General features: G+C 46.3%; 1 protein-coding gene across 3 annotated transcripts; it reads left to right on the top strand.

The window, feature by feature from the left end:
* The first annotated feature begins 9,277 nt into the window (after nt 1–9,277).
* Nucleotides 9,278–21,457, top strand: Pdik1l (PDLIM1 interacting kinase 1 like). 3 transcript variants are annotated; one of them, XM_029476638.1, is made up of 3 exons: nt 9,278–9,568; nt 12,631–12,932; nt 18,147–21,457. In XM_029476638.1, the coding sequence occupies exons 2-3, from the start codon at nt 12,648–12,650 to the stop codon at nt 18,885–18,887; spliced, it is 1,026 nt and encodes a 341-aa protein (XP_029332498.1). In that variant the 5' UTR covers nt 9,278–9,568; nt 12,631–12,647; the 3' UTR covers nt 18,888–21,457. The 3 variants fall into 3 exon arrangements, with proteins under 3 accessions (XP_029332498.1, XP_021016436.1, XP_029332499.1); XM_021160777.2 differs by lacking the exon at nt 9,278–9,568 and adding an exon at nt 9,897–10,034; XM_029476639.1 differs by lacking the exon at nt 9,278–9,568 and adding an exon at nt 10,345–10,408.
* Nucleotides 21,458–21,471: the final 14 nt, after the last annotated feature.

Raw genomic sequence — 21,471 nt, 5'->3', positions numbered from 1 at the left:
TTAAAAAAAAATATTAAAAAAAAAAAAAGGAAGTTGTTTCCTTACAGATGGCTGCGAGCAAAACAAGTGAATGGTTTGCTGATCGTTATGAAAGCTGGAGTTACAGATGGTTGTGCGCCATGGTGGCGAGCTGGGAATGGAACCCTGGCTCTCTGAAAGAGCAGCCACTTACAACTGCTGAGTCTGAATCTTATGCCCTCTACTGGTCTCTGTGGGCATTGCACTCATGTGGTGTATGCACACAGCTATATACAATACACATCTAAAACTAATGGAAAAAAAAAAAGTTAAGTCAGGTGTAGAGACACATCCCAGAACTCAGAGGCAGGTGGATCGCTGTGAATTCAAGACCAGTCTGTTCTACATAATAAGTTGCAAGGCAGCCAGAGCTATAGTCCTATATAATAGAGAGACCCTGTCTTGAAATAAATAAATTAATTAATAAATTAATTAATTAAAAGACAGGAGGCTGGAGAGATGGGTTGGAGATTAAGATCCATTTTTAATCCATTTTAATCTTCCAGAGAGGACCAGAGTCCAGTTCCCAGCCTTCACACTGGATGACTTAAAAACAAAAACTCCTGTAACTACAGCTCCAGGAGCTGACGCCTTCTGCTGGCCTCTATGGGCTTCTACATGTACATACACATACACACATTAAAGAAAAAAGATTTATTTATCTATTATATGTAAGTACTGTAGCTGTCTTCAGACACCCCAGAAGAGGGCATCAGATCTCGTTACGGATGGTTGTGAGCCACCATGTGGTTGCTGGGATTTGAACTCGAAACCTTCGGAAGAGCAGTCAGTGCTCTTAACCACTGAGCCATCTCTCCAGCCCCCACATATAATTGTATTTTAAGGTAAAATATACAGGCTTCTCTAAGGATATTCTCCTTAGTGAGTATACACCTAGGCGTGTATAAAGCCCTGCTTTAGTCCCTACTACAAATAATTAACAAACAAACAAACAAACCAGTAAACTGCCACAACACCCCTCTTCTGTGGACTCCACCATAGGATGACACAGCAGGGGGGCCCTCACTAGGTACAAGACATTGGACTTCCCAGCCTCTGGAACTGCCTTTGTCTAATAGGAAGAGTGATTGTCTCAGCGCAGTCTGTTAGTTACTTGGTGTGAGTATAGTGAGACACCCTGGATTTTGTCCATAAAACTTTACTTGTAAAACCACAGACATGGGAGAGCACATCTGTAATTCCAGCACTTGGGAGGTGAAGGCAGCGATCAGGAGTTAAGGGTCATCCTTGACTACATAACAAGGTAGAGGCCAGCCTGGCCTACATGAGCCCTACCTCAAAACCAAAACAGAACATTTGTACCTAAGACTAAGGGATGGAAAGGAAAAGTCTGGAAGCAGCTCAGACTCCTGAACTGGAGGACTACTTGGAGAGCACGTGGAGGGGCCCCATACAGGTAGGTGCTCCAGCTGCCAGAGCCAGCAGTGTCCAGGCTCCAGCCTGCATGATCTGCCCATCATATGAAGACATGGCTCCCTCCTCTGCCGGCTGAGGCCAAGAGGAATGAGAGGAGCAGCAGTGAACTGCTCTGGGAGGAGCCTCTAGGCAACGACTGCCTTAGTTCTCCAGGGTCCGGTTTCCTCAGCTGTGACATGAAACCATGTAAACTATAGGGTGTGTGTAGGGGTGACATTTAAATGAGATAATGTACTCGTGGGATTTTCTGTTTTGTTTTTTGGTTTTTTTTTTTTTTTTTTTGGTTTTGGTTTTTCGAGACAGGGTTTCTCTGTAGCCCTGGCTGTCCTGGAACTCACTTTGTAGACCAGGCTGGCCTTGAACTCAGAAATCCACCTGCCTCTGCCTCTCGAGTGCTGGGATTAAAGGCGTGCGCCACCATGCCCGGCCCTGTTTTGTTTTAATGCAAGGTCTCACTAAGTGTTATAGCATAATACAAATGAATAAATAATTGCTATTAATAAAAAAAAAGTTATCACAATGTACTGACTTTGATTTCTTTATGCTTCTCTGTTATTTTACTTATACATTCTTACTTTATCCTATTTGTTGTGTGTGCGAGCGCTTATTGATACGTGCTTGCCATAGCAGGGGTTTGAAGGTTGGAGGGGCATTTGAGGGAGTTGCTTCTCTCTTTTCACCACGTGGGTCCCAAGGATCAAACCCAGATTGTCAGTCCTGGTGCAGGCGCCTTTACCCACTGAGCCAGCTCATCACCCGCTATTGATTTTTTTAAAAAAGATTTATTTATTTTTATTATATGTAAGTACACTGTAGCTGTCTTCAGACACTCCAGAAGAGGAGTGTCAGATCTCATTACAGATGGTTGTGAGCCACCATGTGGTTGCTGGGATTTGAACTTCGGACCTTCGGAAGAGCAGTCGGGTGCTCTTACCCACTGAGCCATCTCACCAGCCCCCGCTATTGATTTTTTATGGTCAATATAAGGAAACAAAGAAGCATTGTCCGGCATAACCAATATCAGTGGTGGAAGAGGGAATTCCCGGAAGATCTTTGTTCCTTGGGACTTGCCACCACTTAAGTGTGGATAGCCTCGGCTCAGGAGACATACTAATTCCTGTGCTTTGTGCTGATTGTCTCATTCATGCTTTCAACAGCCAAATTCAAGACTCGTGCAGCCCAGGCTAGCCTTATATATGAACAGCTGATCCTCTTGCCTCTACCTCAGAAGCGTGGCGATTACAGGTGTGAAATAAACACCACACGCATTTTATGCAATTCTCGGGGTGGAACCCAGAACTTTCTGTGTTGGAGGCAAGCCCTCCGCTGACTGAGCTACATCCTAGCCCCTGTATACAGGTTTTTTTGTGAGACAAAGTCTCAATATGTACTGCAGTCTGGCTTGGGATTCTGCCTCGGTGTCTGAGTGTTGCAATTACAGGTGTGTGCCAGCATGGTGGGCTAATCAAGATTTACAGTACATAGAAGGGTTCAAATCCCTAGTGCTCACAGGTCTGCCGAGTCTGAAGCTGAAGGAGACTTTTCTGGTCGCTGGGCAGGCCTAGAGGGTACCTTGTGAACCGGGGAAGCAAGGCTGGAGTTGTCTGCATGCCTTCTCACTCTGACAGCCCACAGTTCCAGGCGTGGGTTTGCTCCTGGCACCCATCAGGGCCTTGCTTTATTGGGCAGCTGGATCCCTGGAAGGCCAGTGCGATGCTCCCAAGGGACTAGGAAGATGCCTGCCCCAGGCTTGACTTCATTCAGGAATTTCACACTTGCCTAGACCCTAGTCTGCAGGTGGAGGGTGTCTGGCTCAAGGGCCCAAGTGCTGCCCGCTGAGATCGGGCAGGATCGCTCTCACCCAGGCCAACTGTTCCGCAGCCCCACCCTCCCACCTCTGCACCTCGAGGCTAGAATGCTAGCTCTCAGCCTGTGGGGCACCATGAGTATTAATAGCCCAGCTCTGAGGTTGTACCGATAAGAATGGCATCTCCTGGCTGCCCGGTCAGGCAATGTCTCCAGACGAGCTATCCTCCCTCTCCACTCTGTGGAGAGATAATAAGTCACCATGGTGACCCGGGTTTAAGTGCCTACTACCGAAGAGACAAATACACCACCTGCTTTGCCATGCGCGTTCCCATGGCTGCCCCTGAGACTCTTCAGAGGTGCGTTCACTTGCTAGAGTCATACAACATGTGATAGAGCTGATCTTATCCGTCAGCATTTCCGGCTCCATCGGTGCGATGTGTTCGACCTCACCAGGGTTGAGCCATGGTTCACCAACCCTTTGGTTGGTTTAAATGAACGAAATTGAGCCTTGCTCAGGGGGAGCCTAGCTGAGCAGTGACTTGCTGGTCCAGTTCCTTGAACTTCAGGAAACCCAGAGACTGGGATGGGGCGGGGCCAGCGGACATGGACTTCCAAGAAGCATCCTTTCGATGGGCAGACACCGTAGACTGGCACATTGGCCTGGGCCTCCTGACAGCCAGCCCCAGGGGGTAAGGATGGAGCCAGCCCCTGACCGACTTCTAGAATGGAGAATCAGATGACAGGGGCAGCTGTCCCCACCCAGGGACAGCACAGCTCTGCCTCGAGCAGGCCAGGTTTCATTCAGGCTTAGGCACATCTCCCTGGTGGGCTCTGGCCTCTGTTCCTTGCTGTCCTAATTTGAAGTGCTTCCCTATGTAGAGCTGGTGTCTTCTAACATTCCCTTTCAAGCGGCATCATTAGCACAGCCAGCCTTTGAGACCCTCTGCTTTTGACGACCCTCCAGCTCTGCCACTTTGCTTGTTTTCTTTTAGGTGGAAACAGACTCTCTTACAGCCTGGAGCCTGAGCTGACTTGGAACTCCTCACGCAGCAGAGGATTGTCTTGAATTTCTGATGCTCTTGCCTCCACCTCGCAACTGCTGGGATCATGGGTGTGCATCACCACCCACAGCTCAGATTTATCAGTCCATTTTGTGTGACCACGGGCAGGTCTTTCACCTCTATATACCTCAGTTTCTCCATCCACAAAGTGGGTAGAAATACATACTTCACAGGGTGAAACTATGAAGATTATCAATGCAATGTGAGTGTGTGTCTGGCTCAGAACAAGCAGTGTTAGTATCAGCGATTCCCAGTGAAGTTACGCACACAACCATTATCATTGATCAGGGTCAGGCGCTTGGCCTCGGAGACAAAGACTTGCAAATAAGGACAGATCTGCAAAAGGAGTTTGTGGACACCTGACCCTGCCTAGTTCAAGTGCGAGAGAAGTATGTAAGTCACCGAGTGTCCTGCTTGTGTTTGTTTGTTTTGGTTTAAATGAAAAATGGTCTGCTGAGACTGTCTGCTTCAGGAGGCTCCTGTGAACTAAAGGATGCCACTCCAACCCAGAGACATGACTATTGGCATGAATTCAGACCTGCTGCAGCTGTGGCTTGGGAGGTGGGAAGCAGCTCAGCCAGGATACACTACACCTGACAGCTGCACTCACAGAACCTACCACCAGGGGGCAGGTTTGCCCCATCCAAATTCCCACTTGTCCAACCAAGGGTTTGGTTTAAGCATGACTGTTTTTATTTCAGAATTTTTTAAATGAATACCAAAAAAAAAAAAAAAAAAAAAAAAAATTCAGGGCTGGGGATACAGCTGAGTTGGTAGAGGGCTTGGGTAGCATCCACGAGGCCTGAGGTTATATCCATGGCACGTGAACCCGTGTGGTATCCCATGCCTATAACCCTATCTTTAAAAATTAATTCCCTAGATCTTACCACAGGCATCATTGGGGGAGGGGGTGTCTTCTGAGACAGGGCTCCATGCAGCCCAGGCTGGTATACATTAACTTTCTACAGCCCCTTTTCTGCTGTTGAGGTCTCATCCCACTGTCATCTCAAGCTGACCTTGAATTACGTTCATTCTCCTGCCTCAGCCTCCTTAGTCCAGGCTCCCCTTTCCTTTTGTTTCAGTACAAGAACGCCCTGGAAAACCAGAGAGCTTGTCCAGTAGAACAGTCCATATTTTGAGTGATGAGTGTGGTCTTTGTCTATTGCCTATAGATCTGGCAAATTGACAGACATCATCTGAATTCGGCTCAGACTCCTTTTCTTGACAGAACTATTTCTGCAGATGCTGTGTCCCTGTGGTATAAGCTTGGTCAGTTGGTTCAGGTCGTTTGCTGAAACTTTATGTTCACAACTGTTCACACCGCTGGTGTTATTACTGTTCTCTGGGTGAGCTCTACCTTTCTAATCTTATTATTTCTTGTCCATCTATTGGTTGGGATTCCATAGAAAGTAACTTTTATTTATTTATTTATTTTAAAGATTTATTTATTTAGTATATGTAAGTACACTGTAGCTGTCTTCAGACACTCCAGAAGAGGGCGCCAGATCTCGTTACGGATGGTTGTGAGCCACCATGTGGTTGCTGGGATTCTGCTTGTGGACGTTGTACATCGTGGTGCGGAGCCTAGTGCGCACCACGATGTACAACGTCCACAAGCAGTGTTTCTTACAGCAATGACTCTAAGACAAATGCTTTTCTTCTTCCTCTCCTTTTTTTTTTTTTTTGGTTTTTGGAGACAGGGTTTCTCTGTATAGCCCTGGCTGTCCTGGCACTCACTTTGTAGACCAGGCTGGCCTCGAACTCAGAAATCCGCCTGCCTCTGCCTCCTGAGTGCTGGGATTAAAGGCGTGCGCCACCACGCCCGGCTAAGAAATAGATTCTTTTTTTGTTTTTTGTTGTTTTTTGTTTGTTTGTTTGTTTTTTTTTTTGTTTTTCGAGACAGGGTTTCTCTGTGTAGCCCTGGCTGTCCTGGCACTCACTTTGTAGACCAGGCTGGCCTCGAACTCAGAAATCCGCCTGCCTCTGCCTCCTGAGTGCTGGGATTAAAGGCGTGCGCCACCACGCCCGGCTCGCCTGCTTGCTTTTGTTTGTTTGTTTTTTGAGACAGGGTTTCTCTGTATAGCCCTGGCTGTCCTGGCACTCACTTTGTAGACCAGGCTGGCCTCGAACTCAGAAATCCGCCTGCCTCTGCCTCCTGAGTGCTAGGATTAAAGGCTTGCACCACCACGCCCGGCTTCCCCTTCTCCTTTTTAAAATTATTTTTGAGACAACGTCTCACTATGTAGTCCTAGCTATCCTAGAATTCACCATGTAGATTAGGCTGGCTTCAAATGTAAGAGACTCACCTGCCTCTGCCTCCTGAATGCTGGGATTAAATGTATACTACCATCTTTAGCAATGTCAATTTCTTTATGCTAGAGGTAACAGATGTATTTTCCTTAGATATAATTATGAATATTAGCCAGGCTAATATTATATATACATTATAAATTAATAGGATTTTATATACTCTGTTAAACTATCCTAAAATAATGTGTTCATGTGTGTGTGTGTGTGTGCATGTGCCCATACACACACATATACACTTGCATGATAGACGCCAGGCCTCTAGACAGGCTGCCTCACTGAACGGAACATCACCAAGTCAGCCATGCATGATTTCATCCACATCTTTCCCTCTCCTCTGAACACAGACAGCACTTTCAGAAGCTTTCATTCTTCCAGTGTTTATCTTTTGTTTTGTGCTCACTCTGTAGCTCTGGCTGGCCTTGAACTCACAGACATCTTCCTGCTGCTTCCCAAGTGCTTGCATTAAAGGTATGAAGCACCATGCCAGCCCCACTGTCTATCTTTTAAATATACACAATTAGGTCAGGCATGATGGCATATTTCTGTAAACCCACTCTCATCCTCTGAGTGTGGGGAGTCAGAGGTGAGCAGATCAACGGATCTACGTTGGGCTGGTGTGATGGCTCAGCAAGGTAGAAGCACTGGATACACCCAAGCCTGGTGACCAGAGTTCAGCCCCTGGAATCCCTGTCTTAGTCAGGGTCCCATTGCTGTGAAGACACCGTGATCAAGGCAACTCTTCCAGAGGCAAACATTTCATTGGGGCTGGCTTACAGATTCAGCGGTTTAGCTCACTGTCATCATAGCAGGAAGCATGGCAGCATCCAGACAGATATGGTGATGGAGAAGAAGCTGAGAGTTCTGCATCCTGATTCGAAGGCAACCAGGAGAGATTGGCATGCTCAGGCAGCTAGGAGGAGACTCTCTTCTGCCATGGGTGCAGGCTGAGCCTAGGAGACCTCCACAGCCCACCCCCACCGTGACACACTCCCTCCAACAAGGCCACGCCTTGGAACAGTACCACTCCCTAGGGGCCAAAGATATTCAAGCAACCACATCCCCCAAAGGTAGAAGGCGAAAATGAACTCCACTAAGTTGTCCTCTGACATACATCATACAAACACAGATCCATGCTTTTATGTTTAAGGTTGCTCAGGTGTCGTAGTATATACATTTAATCCCAGCAGCACTCTGGAGGCAGAGGCAGGGGAATCTCTGAGTTCAAGGCCAGCTTGGTCTTCAGGCCAGCCAGGGCTATAAAGTGAGACCCTGCCTCAAAGGCAAAAGAACTGTAGAATGCAGAGTAATTCTTTTATTGGACTGATAGGCTTTTTAAAAGTTTAAAATATAAGCAACTAACTTTGTTAGTCACATAGGTGATGGCACACTAGTCTTGTTAGCTTCAGCTGTCAACTTGCCAGCTTAGTATTTGAGGAAGTGTCCAGTGGGGGATTGCCTCTATCAGACTGGCCTGTAAGCACATCTGTGAGGGGGTTTGTCGATTGCCCAATGTGGGCAGTGCTATTTCTAGGCAGGCCAGCCTAAACTGTTTAGAAATGTAGTTGAGCCATGACCCTGGAGCAAGCCAGTAAGGAGCCTCCCCCCACAGTTCCTTCCCTAGTTCCCCTCCCTGACTTCCCTCAGTGATGGATGAATTCCCAGTGACCCTAACCCTGAAGGTTTAAGTCAAACAAACCTTTTCCTCCCCTAAGGTATTTTTGGCCAGCATTTTTTCGTTTTAATCACAGCAACAGGAAAGCAGCTAGAACAGGTATGTCCCTTGACGATCCTGTGACATTTTATGACCACAATGAACAAAAAGACTACTCTCATGAAGAGATCTCTTCCTAGTCCACCCTGTTTAACACTGGTAGCCGGCGTCTACAGAGCTTTCCTATTTCCCCCTACTTTCCAGGGCAGGAAGCACGTCTTGACTGACTCAGTATTCCCAGAAAAGCGAGAGCACCAACAGGAGGATGGCCCTCAGGACAAACTCTGAATACATTTCTGGGCTTTTATTAGGAGGGGCTGGAGGGTGCTACACTAGGGTGCCAGTGGCTGTTCTAGGAAGACACCTTTTGGTCAAATGTGGCAGGCGTTGGCTTCCTCACCTATGAGAGCAGGGTCAGTAGTAAGGTCTTTACTTTTGGAATATGGTTCAGATTATATAGAAAGTTGCCCAGACCCCAAATATTAGTTTCATAAGCAGAAGACAAAGGAAGATGATCCTGGAGGCACTGAGATGCTTAGGGGGCAATGAAGGCAGGATCAACCTTATTAACAAGCAGTAGGTACAGAATAATAAAGAAAAGAATGGACGTTTCTGGTAGATGCTTACTGAATCTGTGTAACTAACGACGGGCCTGCCACTTGGTCCTGGTCTCCAAGTTACTGTCACCGTGATGGTAGATCTCAGGGCAACTCAGGGTTATGACTGACAGCTGTTGGGGGTATTTGAAAGGCTTTGTGCACGTATTTGAAGAACTCCGGGGGACTGCAGTTCTAGCCGGCAATCCTAGTCCTAGGCGACCAGTTTTGTGTCTGTACACCGCCTACGTGGGTCCCAACTCCGGTTCAGGCCAGCTTGGCTGGGCGCCTCAGCCAGGTAGGCCACACCCTCTCTCTCTCACCCGGCAGGACGCCCCGATCCTCAAGGCCGGGAACAATGAGGTTCCGGCTTCTTTAAGGGAGATACCACCGCGCCGGTGGGGCAGGGGACAGCATCCTCCCAGATGATCGCACCCGGGCCCGCGTCGCTGCCTGGGCCATTGTGCCACCCGCAAACACAGCTCGGTGCCTCGGAACGTAGGTGCAGCCAGCCTCCCAGCACTGGCCGCGCCTCCCCACGAACCCGCCGCCCAGTCCCGCCACCAGCGAGGAAGATGCACCGGGCATCCGGCCCCAGCGAACCGCGCGCTCCAGCCCGCCGCTCGGTAGGTCTGAAGAGGGCGGGCAGCGTAGCCCGCCACGGGGCACGAGCATCACCGGCTCGGGCCAGCGGCCGCAGCTTCCCTGGGGTCCCGGAACGCGCCCCCCGCTGCGGCTGAGGGCGACCGTCCCCTGCCGCCACCCCTGCAGGGCAGCATTGGTCCGCTCTGCAGCGCGCACACCGCTGGAGACGCTCGGCTGTGCGCCGCGCCAGGGCAGCGGCGGAGCGCAATGGCCAGAGCCCGCCGAGGAGAGGCGAGCGCTCGCCCGGCAGCAGGCGGCGCTCGGCTTGCGCACGCGCGCTACGGCAAGCCGGAGGGGGCGGGGCCCGGCGTGAGGGGGTGTGTCCGCGCACCACGGGGGCGCGCGCCGGCTTCTGACTGGAGGCCGCCGCGGCCGAGGGCGCGAGCTGCGCGATAATGGCGGCCTGCAGAGCTCATGAGAGGGAGAAGCGGCGGCGGCTGCCCTGAGGTAAACCTGGCCCTTCGCCGTGCCACGGATGCCCCGCAGTCAGAACCGGCCTCCCTGCATGTGTCTCTGTCCCCAGCAGGCCTGTCACGGACCTCTCAGCGGAGTCATCCCCGGGAAGGCCCGGTGCTGCGCCGGCCACCGGCCGGGGACTGCGGCCTCCGTTCCCGCCCGGGCCACTCCCGGAGTCCGGTTCCCTAGGCTGCAGCCGCCAGGAGTTGAAGCGACTGCGAGGCCCGCTCAGGGGCCACGGGAGGGTCCCTCGGGGTTTCCAGGGACGGCCGCCCGGAGTGAGCTTGCTGCTTGGCCAGTGAGCGCGCCTCGGCGACAGAGCGAGCACCGCTGGCCTCACTTGTCCCCGTCCCCGGCACCAGCAGGTGCATGTCCAAGCCGCCGGTGCCCAGCCCGGGAGGGAGCATGGCAGGCAGGCAGGCAGGCAGGAGGGTCCGAGACGTGCCATCGTAAGGCGCTCGGGTTCTCGGAGGATGCTTCAGCAGGGCGTCTCTCCAGCCAGGACCCCAAGGATTTGATAGACACCGTCCTTTCTTGTGCAAGGAAGGCGTTCTTCCCTCGGGGGGACTCTGGCAAGTGGGAGAGGACAGGGGATCGCTGCAGAGAAAAGAGTCACTTGGAAGTGCCTAGTAACCGGGCATCAGCACAGAGCAGGACAGACTGTCCCGCCCCGTGACAGGAAACCTGACATTGGGGAATCCAGGAAGAAATTGAAGGGTAGGCGACCAATACAAGGAAGTAGCTCAGGGCAAACGTCAGGGACAGTCATTTTCTTTTAAATCTGGCCAATGAACTTAAAGTAGTCGTTCCGGGAGTCTCGGGTTCCCGGGACAGTCACTTTGTTTACCTAGTTGTGCAATGTCAATACAATCTTAGTCTTCCTGGCCGGCGAAGACAGTGACAGTGGGCGAGGGAGCATACTGCAGACTCTCCACTCAAAAGAACATTTCTCTGTGGGGCCTGTGCTCCAGCTTGCCTTTAAATGATTTCTCAGGGTCGAGCGCCAAAGGACTTTGTCAGAGGATTCCCTTTGATGTATAGGATGCTCCCCCTTTAGCCAGAAAAGACCTAGAATTAAATAACTATGCTAAACAACAATAAAAAGGTAGTCGACTTACTTCATTTTGAGGGAACCGTTCTGCAAAAACTTTATTTGTGCCCATTTTGTAAGAAACAAATAACTAAGCATGCTGGTGCAGGTCTATAACCCTATTTTTAGGAAGGTGGAAGCAGGAGAGTAGAGTCATCCCCTGCTATATAGTAAGTTCAGGGGTAGCCTGAGCTACCTGAGACACTGTTGCAAACAAAACGTAAGTCAGTGATCTTGACCATTTTTGGTCCAAAAACCAAAGTCAGGGGTTTGCATTTCTAAGTGTGAGGGATTTTTGTGTTTCACTGCTTTTGTTTGTGTGTTTTCTTCTCAAGACAGGGTCTCTCTGTAGCCCTGGGTATCCTGGAACTCCCTCTGTAGATCAGGCTGGCCTTGAACTCAGAGATCCGCCTTCCTCTGCCTCCTACACGATGAGATTAAAGGTGTGAGCCACCACCTCTTGATAAAATTTCAAATTTCAGGTATATATATATTTTTAATAATGACATTTTCAAGCAGTTAAGGATTAAATGAACTTAATATAAAGTAGCCAGGTTTGGCTACTTCACACACTTGTAATACCAGAGACCAAGGTAGCCAAGGCTATTGAGGTGGCTCAGTGGGTAAAGTTATGTTCTGCCAAGCCAGATAACATGAGCTCAGTTTCTGGAACCACATGGTAGAAGGAGAGAACTGACTCTCACATACTGCCCTCTGACTTACACAAAGCTACACACAGATATGTAAAATATATAATAAAATCTTAAAAGACGTGAAAGCCGTCTTGAGCTACATATTCACAAGAACCTGTCTTAAAAAAACAAGACTGGAAGCAAGGCATGGTGACACAAATCTTTAATCCCAGCACTGGGGAAGCAGAGACAGGCTTATCTCTGAGTTGGAGGCCAGCCAGGGTTTCATAGTGAGATCTTGTTCAAAAAAAAGGAGTGGGTGGGTGGAGCCTGGAGAGAGAGTTCAGTGGGTAGAACATTTGTTGAGTAAGTCTGGGGAACTGAATTTGGATCCCTAGAACCCATGTGAAGGTAGATGTGCCTTCCTGTGGGGAGATGGGTGGCAGAGACAGAGTGTCCAAAGTTCACAGGCCACTACCCTGGCATATGCTGTAGCAGTGACAGGAGAGCCAAGGTTTTCTCCTAATGAGTGTGCCATGGCATGGGCACTTACACACAAGTCAGGGGTGATGGTACTGTAACCATGGCTTCCAAAGCCGGCATAATTCATACATCAAGCTCCAAGCCAGGGAAACTTAGCAAGACCCTGTCTCAAAGACAAAAACTTTAAAAATTAAAGTTCTTGAAATAGTTCATGATGCGTGGTAAGTGCTATTACCTTTATTTTTGTTGATAGGTTGGTCCAAAGCATAGCTGATTACCTTCTGAGTACCACAGAAAGTGAAACAGATGGGTAAAGCATGCGTAAGAATGCAAGCCAATAGGGCCACTTGATTTCAACAGAGCACTTTGTTGATTTTTCCAGAAACCTCGACCTTGAAGATGGTGAGTAGCCAGCCAAAGTACGATCTAATACGGGAGGTAGGCCGAGGTAGTTACGGTGTTGTGTATGAAGCAGTCATCAGAAAGACCTCTGCGAGAGTAGCCGTGAAGAAAATCCGATGCCACGCGCCTGAAAATGTTGAACTAGCTCTTCGAGAGTTCTGGGCACTAAGCAGTATCAAGAGCCAACACCCAAATGTGATTCACTTGGAAGAGTGCATCCTACAGAAAGATGGGATGGTGCAAAAGATGTCCCACGGCTCTAATTCTTCCCTTTATTTACAGGTATGTGTCACTACATAGGAAATGGACATAATAGTGGTCAGCAAGAGAAACCAAAGTGCCAGATGAGCTTTGGTTTCCTAAGAGGCAGGTGTTCTATGGCTAAGTGTACGTAAAGGTCTGTAGAGGAAGGAGGTGTCTGCTTTAAACTTGTGCTGCACATACCTCAAAGTAAAGCAAGCCACCTGCTATGCCTGGTACTTAACCAGTCTGCATAGCAATAGAACAAGATGAGAACTAGAGGAGGTTTGAGACCAGCATCTAAGGTCAGTTCCTGGAAACCAGTTATTTTGAAAATAAACTCAGAAGACAAGGAAAAAATAGCATAATCAGTAATATTCACACCCATGGTAACTGGATTTCCCTAAGTCACAGGTCTAAAAATAATAAGCTTTAGATGAGTAAATTGCTACATGCCGATAGTCCTAGTACTTGGAAGGTAAAGGCAGGGGGCTGGAGAGTTCAAGGCCAGACTCACCTGTATATTGACTTTAAGACATTCCTAGGCTGAATCCTGAGCTCCAGGACAGAAGCTGTCCGCTGTCCTCTGACCTCCACACTTGCATTGTGGCATGCATACATGTAAGCATTCACACACACACACACATTTATAAACACATATATAAAGAAAGTAAATATAATTTAACAATTAAAATATAGTAACAACAAAAAAAAAAAAACCAACGATGTTTAGGGTGGTAAAAGGCTCAGGGGGTAAAGGAGTTGTTGCCAGGGCTGATGACCCAAGTTCAGGCCTCAGGTCCCTCATGGTAGAAAGAGGACTTGGACACCTGAGAAGTTGTTCTCATACCTCCATGAGTGTTTCGTAGTTCCCCCTACACACAAAACAAAATAATTTTAGAAATTTAGAAGCTAATTTATAGTATTTACTTTTCTAAAAGTACTTAGGTTGCCATGATAAAAATATTGGAAATATTTCTGTCTTTTTTTCCTTTTTCGCCAGTGCTAGAGATGGAGCCTAGGGTTTGGGGTGTCCTACCTAAACTCCATTCCCTTCCTTTAAGCCGTAGAGACTAAGGCGCACAACCCCTTCAGGTGGAGAAGTACAGATACGAACACATTTGACACAGTACCAGGCCCACATCTAGTGGCAACATAATAGTAATTGGGTTTTATCTAGTTTAAGACATGAAGTACCAGACTAAAGTGATTTCTGGACTTAAGTTGCCTCTTTAGTGAATCAATTTTACCCTATAAAGCCTTAGGTACGTGTGTTTGATTCATGACACTTTCTGTTGTCAGAATGTCTTGAAATAAATAACCTGACTTTTCTAGTAGCTCTCTGTTCATATGTGGTTCCTTTCTGCCTTCCATGACCTCGTACAAGTCAGAGAGGAGGCTGACGCTAGTTTGGTATATAAGAACTCGGAAATAGGTACCTGTGTTGAAACTAAGTAAGCCTGATTTTTCTTTATCTATTCATTTATTTTTGAGACAGAGTCTCACTGTGTAGACTTGGCTAACCTGTGACTTACTATGTAGGCTAGACTGACCTTACACTTACAGAGATCCACCTGCTTCTGCCTCTGCTGGGATTAAAACCATACACTACCATACACCCAGCAAATTGACCATATATTTATCAATAGAATTGTATCAAAACAGTATAGTAAAATCAATAAACAAATCTGTAACATAATCAGAGAGTCCCTATGCATGGCCTTTATTCATAAATTTTCATTTTTTATGTTTTCCTTGTTCTCAGTTGGAATCACTGAACCAGGTCCTAAAAACCCCATCCGAGAGAAAATGTAAAACAGTTACTAAGGCCTAACTTCATGCATCGGGACTTTTCACCCTCCAGTCTGTCTATGTCAGACAAATGACAGACACAGATGGTATAGGAACATATAATAGAGAATCTGATACATCTCAGGGCTGAAGAATTATGAGCTGCTGGACATGCTGCACACATAGTGTAATCCTGACACAGAAGACGAGAGAAGTCCATGACGTCAGGGCCAGGCTGGGCTACAGACAGACTCTGGGTACAGAGTGAGAGCCTATCTAGGGGCTTAAGAAAGAAGGATTATCAACTATTTAAAACTTACAGAGTCTAGCAAGCATTATCCAGATACGTGGGTGAAGACTATATATTTCCCTTCTTGCAAGCCAGTATCGTATACACCACCTTCTAAGCCATTGTCTGAGTACTGGTATTTTGCCTTATACAAAGCTATTTATTAAGTTTATATTTTAGGGTAAACACAGAAAAACTAAAGTCAGGAATAGCACACCTGTGTTTCAGGCTCTCTGCACTGGCACACCATACAGCAAGGAGGTTCCTGCAGGCCGTCACCATTGCTGCCCTCTGCTGGGGGAAGCAGATGGAAGCCGTTCTTGGCTTTTTCCAGAATATCCACCGAAGTAGTAATAGTGATTAGTAAGTGTAACGACTGTAACGTAAACTTACCAGTTGCTCGTTCTCAACAGCTTCACTCCAGTCTTCCCCTTTTGTTCTTTTTAGACACCACATAAAAATATAATTTAAAAGCTATATACCTCTATATTTTAGTATGTTCATGAAGTGATGAGCTAGGTGGTTAGAAAACTCAGCTTTATCGACATATATAGAAAATGTCAGCCAGTTGGGCACTTTCCAAAATACAGCTACAAAGGTGGCATTTTGAAGTACTGAAAAAAGAAAAAAAAAAAAATGTTTTTTTTAAATTTAGGCCCCACTCGCTCCAGTCAGCCCCACTCGCTCCTGCCCAAAGATTTTTTTATTATTATAAATAAGTAAACTGTAGCTGTCTTCAGACACACCAGAAGAGGGCGTCAGATCTTATTATGGATGGTTGTGAGCCACCATGTGGTTTCTGGGATTTGAACTCGGGACCTTTGGAAGAGCAGTCAGTGCTCTTAACTGCTGAGCCATCTTTTCAGCCCTGAAAAAAATTTTAATGCATATATAAAAACACAGATGAAATAAAATATTCTTGAGGTTTTCAGTTAAAGCTGGAGACTAGGGCTTGACTGGCAGAGCAGGCCAGAGCAGGGCTTCCCAAGCCTTCCACTCAGGCCCTCTCACCAGAAAAACATGCACAACCCTGGGTGTGTAAAACATCAACAAATCAAACATGCTGATACTGAGTCATAAATAATGTCACTTTAGAGCAATCCTTTGGTATAAATATGATTTTACCTTTTATTAAAGTAGAAAGCAAACAGTACACTACTGAAGTGAATGTCCCTGTTTATTTCTACATAGAGGTAAATCTTGGACTGACAAGATAGCGCTGTGGGCAGAGGCACTCACATGCAGACCTGACAACTTGCCTTCTATCCTTAGGTCCCACAGAGTGGCAGGAGAGTTATCCTCTGACACAATTAAACTCGTTTTTTAAAAAGAGAATTTGGCTTGGATATTTGTCACTTCAGGGTATAGAGCATCTTTAGCACTTTCCACAGTTGATTTGTAGTTTATAAAAATCAGTGGTGAGAACAGTGCTAACATAACTATATTAGTACAAAATGGTAGACATATGTTTAAGGCAGAGTCAGAAATTGTTGGAAATTCTGTCCTAACAGTTTCCAGTGAGCCTCTTGCCTCTGTTTCTGTAGTGCTAGGATCACAGGTATGTGCCACCACACCTGCCTTCAAATAGCAAGTTTTCCTTTTTGTTTCTTTTGTTTTGTTTTGTTTTGTTTTGTTTTGTTTTGTTTTGTTTTGTTTTTCAAGACAGGATTTCTCTGTGTAGCCCTGGCTGTCCTGGAACTCACTCTGTAGACCAGGCTGGCTTCGAATTCAGAGATCCGCCTGCCTCTGCCTCCCAACTGCTGGGATTAAAGGTGTGCGCCACCACTGCCCGGCCAAATAGCAATTTTATTTATTTATTTATTTATTTAAAAATATTTATTTATTATATGTAAGTACACTGTAACTGTCTTCAGACACTCCAGAAGTTGTCATCAGATCCCATTACAGATGGCTGTGAGCCACCATGAGGTTGCTGGGATTTAACTCAGGACCTCTGGAAGAGCAGTCAGTGCTCTTAACCACTGAGCCATCTCTCCAGCCCCAAAAAGCAATTTTTAACCTCTGTTTTTCTTTCTCTCTCCCTGAGACAATCTCACTGTATAACCAAGGCTGGCCTTAAATCTGAGATTGCTTGAGCTAGGTGTAGTGACACACAGACCTGTAATTCCAGCACTGGACATGGAAGCAGGAGGCCAGCCATGAACTACACAATGAGTTTGAGGCCGTTGTGAACTACTTGAGACCCTGTCTCAGAAGAAAAGAAGAAAAAAAAATGGTACCTAACTTAGGCGTTAAACCGTAATAACCCACTGGTGAATTACTATGGTTATTTGCTTGCTGATGAATGACAGTAGAAAGATATCAGAAGTCTTTGTTCCCCAACCAAACCATTACGTTGCTGTAAGAACAGGCAACTTTGTAAATGTAGTAAATATACAGTTTGGTTTTGAGTTAATTTTTGGTAGCTAAACATTCACTAAACTTTTTACTATTGCCAATTTTTTGTGACCTCTACATTCAGTTTAAGAAACCTTTGCCTGAAAAAACAAAAAACAAACAAAAAGGCTGGGCGGTGGTGGCGCACGCCTTTAATCCCAGCACTCCGGAGGCAGAGGCAGGAGGATTTCTGAGTTCGAGGCCAGCCTGGTCTACAAAGTGAGTGTCAGGACAGCCAGGGCTACACAGAGAAACCCTGTCTTGGAAAAAAAAAAAAAAAAAGAAAGAAACCTTTGCCTGGCAGCAATCTGCAGATTGACCTAACGTTTTCCTTCTTTCTTTTTAGTATATTTTAAAAAGACTTATAGCTAGTGGTGGTGGTGGTGCAAGTCTTAAATCCTTGCACTTGGGAGTCAGAGGAAGGAAGATCTCTGTGTTCAAGCCAACCTGGTCTACAAAGCAAGTTCCAGGACAGCCGGGGCTATACCTGTCTAAATCCCTGTCTCAAAAAATAAAACAAAACAAAAACATGAACAAATAAAAAAGACTTACTAATTTTTAATTATGTTGGGGGAGGGGTATGTGTCAGTGCAGGTGCCTTTAGAAGCCAGGAAACTGGGGCGATAGTGCAGGCAGTTGTGAGCCACAACCATGCTTGTTGAGGACCTGAGCTGCAGTCCTCTGTGAGAGCAGTAAATTCAGAACTGCTGGACTGTATCTCCATCCCTTTCAACCTCTGTGCATCTTACAGCTACTACCCTTCTCCCCACCCTTCACAGCTTGTAGAGACTTCATTAAAAGGAGAAATTGCCTTTGATCCCAGAAGCGCCTATTACTTGTGGTTTGTGATGGATTTTTGTGACGGAGGAGATATGAATGAGTACCTGTTGTCCAGGAAACCCAATCGAAAGACTAACACCAGCTTCATGCTTCAGCTCAGCAGTGCTCTGGCCTTCTTGCACAAAAACCAGATAATCCACCGAGACCTGAAGCCTGATAACATCCTCATTTCTCAGAGCAGGATGGATACCAGTGACTTGGAACCCACACTCAAAGTGGCTGATTTTGGCCTAAGTAAAGTTTGCTCAGCATCTGGGCAGAACCCAGAAGAACCTGTCAGTGTAAACAAATGTTTCCTTTCCACGGCATGTGGGACGGACTTCTACATGGCTCCCGAAGTGTGGGAAGGACACTACACTGCCAAAGCTGACATTTTTGCTCTGGGAATTATCATCTGGGCAATGCTGGAGAGGATCACCTTCATAGACACAGAGACAAAGAAGGAGCTCTTGGGGAGTTACGTAAAGCAGGGGACTGAAATTGTGCCTGTTGGGGAGGCACTTCTGGAAAACCCCAAAATGGAACTTCTCATCCCTGTGAAGAAAAAGTCTATGAATGGGCGAATGAAACAACTGATAAAGGAAATGCTGGCCGCAAACCCTCAGGATCGCCCGGATGCTTTTGAACTAGAACTCAGATTAGTCCAAATTGCATTTAAAGACAGCAGCTGGGAGACGTGACCTACTGCTTGCAAGCACCTTAGACGGTGCTGCTTCAGAGTCAATGGAAATACATCACACGGCCGAAAAGAAGACGGAAGTTAGACTCCACTTTCTAAGGGTTTAGGTTTTATTGTGGGGTAGTTTTTTTTCTCTCATTTTTCTTAATCCACGCAGGCCATTTTATTGTATGTTTTGAATGTGTATTACCAATGTGGCTGTAAAAAAATTTTATTTAATGATCATTGGTAAAAGGTTGACAGAAAAAAAATTCTCTTAGGAGCCAAGCAGAGAAGAAAGTCCCATTTTCTAGAAATATCTTTAAGTATTTTAGACATTCCTTGTCAGTATTAGGCATTTCCATGGAAGAAGGGGTTTGCATGCTGGTAATGCAGCCTTCGAAGCTTTGTAAAGGAAACATATATGTATATATTTATGTATATGTAAGTATGTGAATGTGTGCATTTTGCATTCCACATGACGAAAATGCCACGTCTGTTTAAATTATTTGATACAGGTTTGGGTTTTTGAGATTTGCTGATGAAATTGGTGATAAAGACCACACAAACCACCCCTCATCTTCGTCCCTACTCCTTCTGCTACTGGAAACATACTAAGGGTATTTTTGTTGTTGTTGTTTTCCCAGTATACATCTCTTTTTAAAGGCATCATTTTGGAGGGTCAGAATGGCTGACGAACCATAACTGAAGCTAAGCAGGTGTAAGCCGCAGGGTGCGTAAGAGCTCTGCAGGGCCTGTAGCTCTTCCAGTTGAATCAGTCATGGAGTCTCACGGCTCACGCCTACCTTCAGGTGGCTGAGCATTTGTTTGAGTAATTAAACCACTGCACTGGGCCATGCAGGCGCTTGAGCATCTGTTGTAACCTGAGGACGTATTCTGTTCTGAAAACATTGCGTTACACAACTGTAATACTTGACTATTAATTTTGAGTTTTAAGACTTTTTCTAAATCTCAGCATAAAAGTTGAAGAAACCAAATGAGCTCACCCTGGAGTTGCTGGCCCTGGTGTGGCTTCCTGTTGGATCACTGGAGTCTCTGTCACTTTGACAGTGATGCTGTTTTCTCTTGTCTCATGTGATGCAGTAATGGGACTGGTAATCACTGTCACAAATACTGGTCGCTCTCTTCCAAAGTGAGAGACGATGCAAATGGATAAAATTCTAGGCCCTTAACTGCTTTTCAAGTAGAAAAGTTGTCGTTTTCATATGGTCACCTGGCATCTGTCAGAAAGCAAGAGACTCAACTCCTGAAGAGAAATTCTAACTGCATGGTTGCCTCCAGATTGTTCTTGCTAATCCAGGAACATCAAGGAAAAAATTCTTTCTGAATTAGAAGCTACCATTATATCTAGGTGAGGCTTTATAAGGCACTAGCTGCCCACCTCCGGTGCTGGGGTAGAACCTTGGGCCTTAGGTGTGAGGGAAGTAGTCTACCACTGACCCCACGGGGATCTTTTTAAGCGTTAAGATGCAAAAGGCAGTAGACTATCAGGATATTGCCGTTATCAGCAACTCTCCTTGTCCCCTCAGTGCTTGAACCGCCATACCTTCACATTAGGTCTGACTGTAGTTCAGTGAAGAGCGCTTGCCTGGCATGTACAAGGCTCTGGATTCAATCCCTGCCATCACAAAATCAACAGATCAATTAGTGTGTTCAGAAGGTGATAAAAGATAAACCTCACAAAAAAAAAATGAAATATGTAAAACTCCTAGACTGAATTAATCTGGAAGTGTAAAAACATGAACCGAAAGGCTTTAGTTTAAAAAAAAAAAAATCTTATCAAATGAAAAAGTCACATCACTTAATATCACTTACAGACTTAACTAAAAGAATTCTTTCAGAAATAAGAGGTAGAAATGTCCTGGATCGTCATGGTAATTGACCCTGTGGATCACCAAGTTGACACAGATCTGACCAGTGGGTTAAGTTACAAGAAATTAGAAAAAGTCTCATGATAATGGATCACCATTGACTTGGCTCCCATCAGATTGATATGTGATGTGTGCCAACAGTTCTCGGCTCTACCAATACCTGTGCACTTGAAGCCGTGGTGTCCTGAGCACAGAGCTTTTGATCCTGCCTCCTTGAAAATAATGAGTAATTGTCTTTTGTTTTCGTTGGTGCTGGGATCATACCCAGGGCCTTGCTTGTGCTACACAAAGGTGTTAGCACTGAGCTAAATGTCTAGCCCCAGTTATAATTTATTTTGAAAGATTTGTATCTGTGAATTAGAATTCGTTATTAGCGGTAAGGGTGTGAGGTGATCAGGAAATTTCTTCAGAACGTTAAGTCCTTGTCTTCTGAAATAGCTTGTGATATCAACAAAAGGACAGGGATTTGTCTTTGTTCGTTCAGTCAGGGGTATTTATTAAGTACCTACTGTGTGCTCAGCACGTAAGCTGAGTTGATACGACAACCATTTAAGATTTGCAGTTGTGGGGCTGGAGAGAGGACTCTACCAATGAGAGGACTTGATGCTCTTGCACAGAACTGGAGTTCCGTTCCCAGCACCCGTGTTGAGTGGCTCACAGCCACCTAACTCCAGCTCCCAGGGACCTAATACCCTCTTCTTGCTTCCATGTGCA

This window comes from Mus caroli, chromosome 4 (assembly GCF_900094665.2).
Source record: "Mus caroli chromosome 4, CAROLI_EIJ_v1.1, whole genome shotgun sequence".
In the NCBI taxonomy this organism is placed as follows: Eukaryota; Metazoa; Chordata; class Mammalia; order Rodentia; family Muridae; genus Mus; species Mus caroli.
This window is presented reverse-complemented; position numbering and strand designations above follow the sequence as displayed.

Bases quoted from the DNA above. Each gene is read 5' to 3' on its own strand.
- Pdik1l (XM_029476638.1), top strand. From the start codon at position 12,648: ATGGTGAGTAGCCAGCCAAAGTACGATCTAATACGGGAGGTAGGCCGA. The intron at 12,933-18,146 runs GTATGTGTCACT...CACCCTTCACAG, and splicing joins ATTCTTCCCTTTATTTACAG to CTTGTAGAGACTTCATTAAA.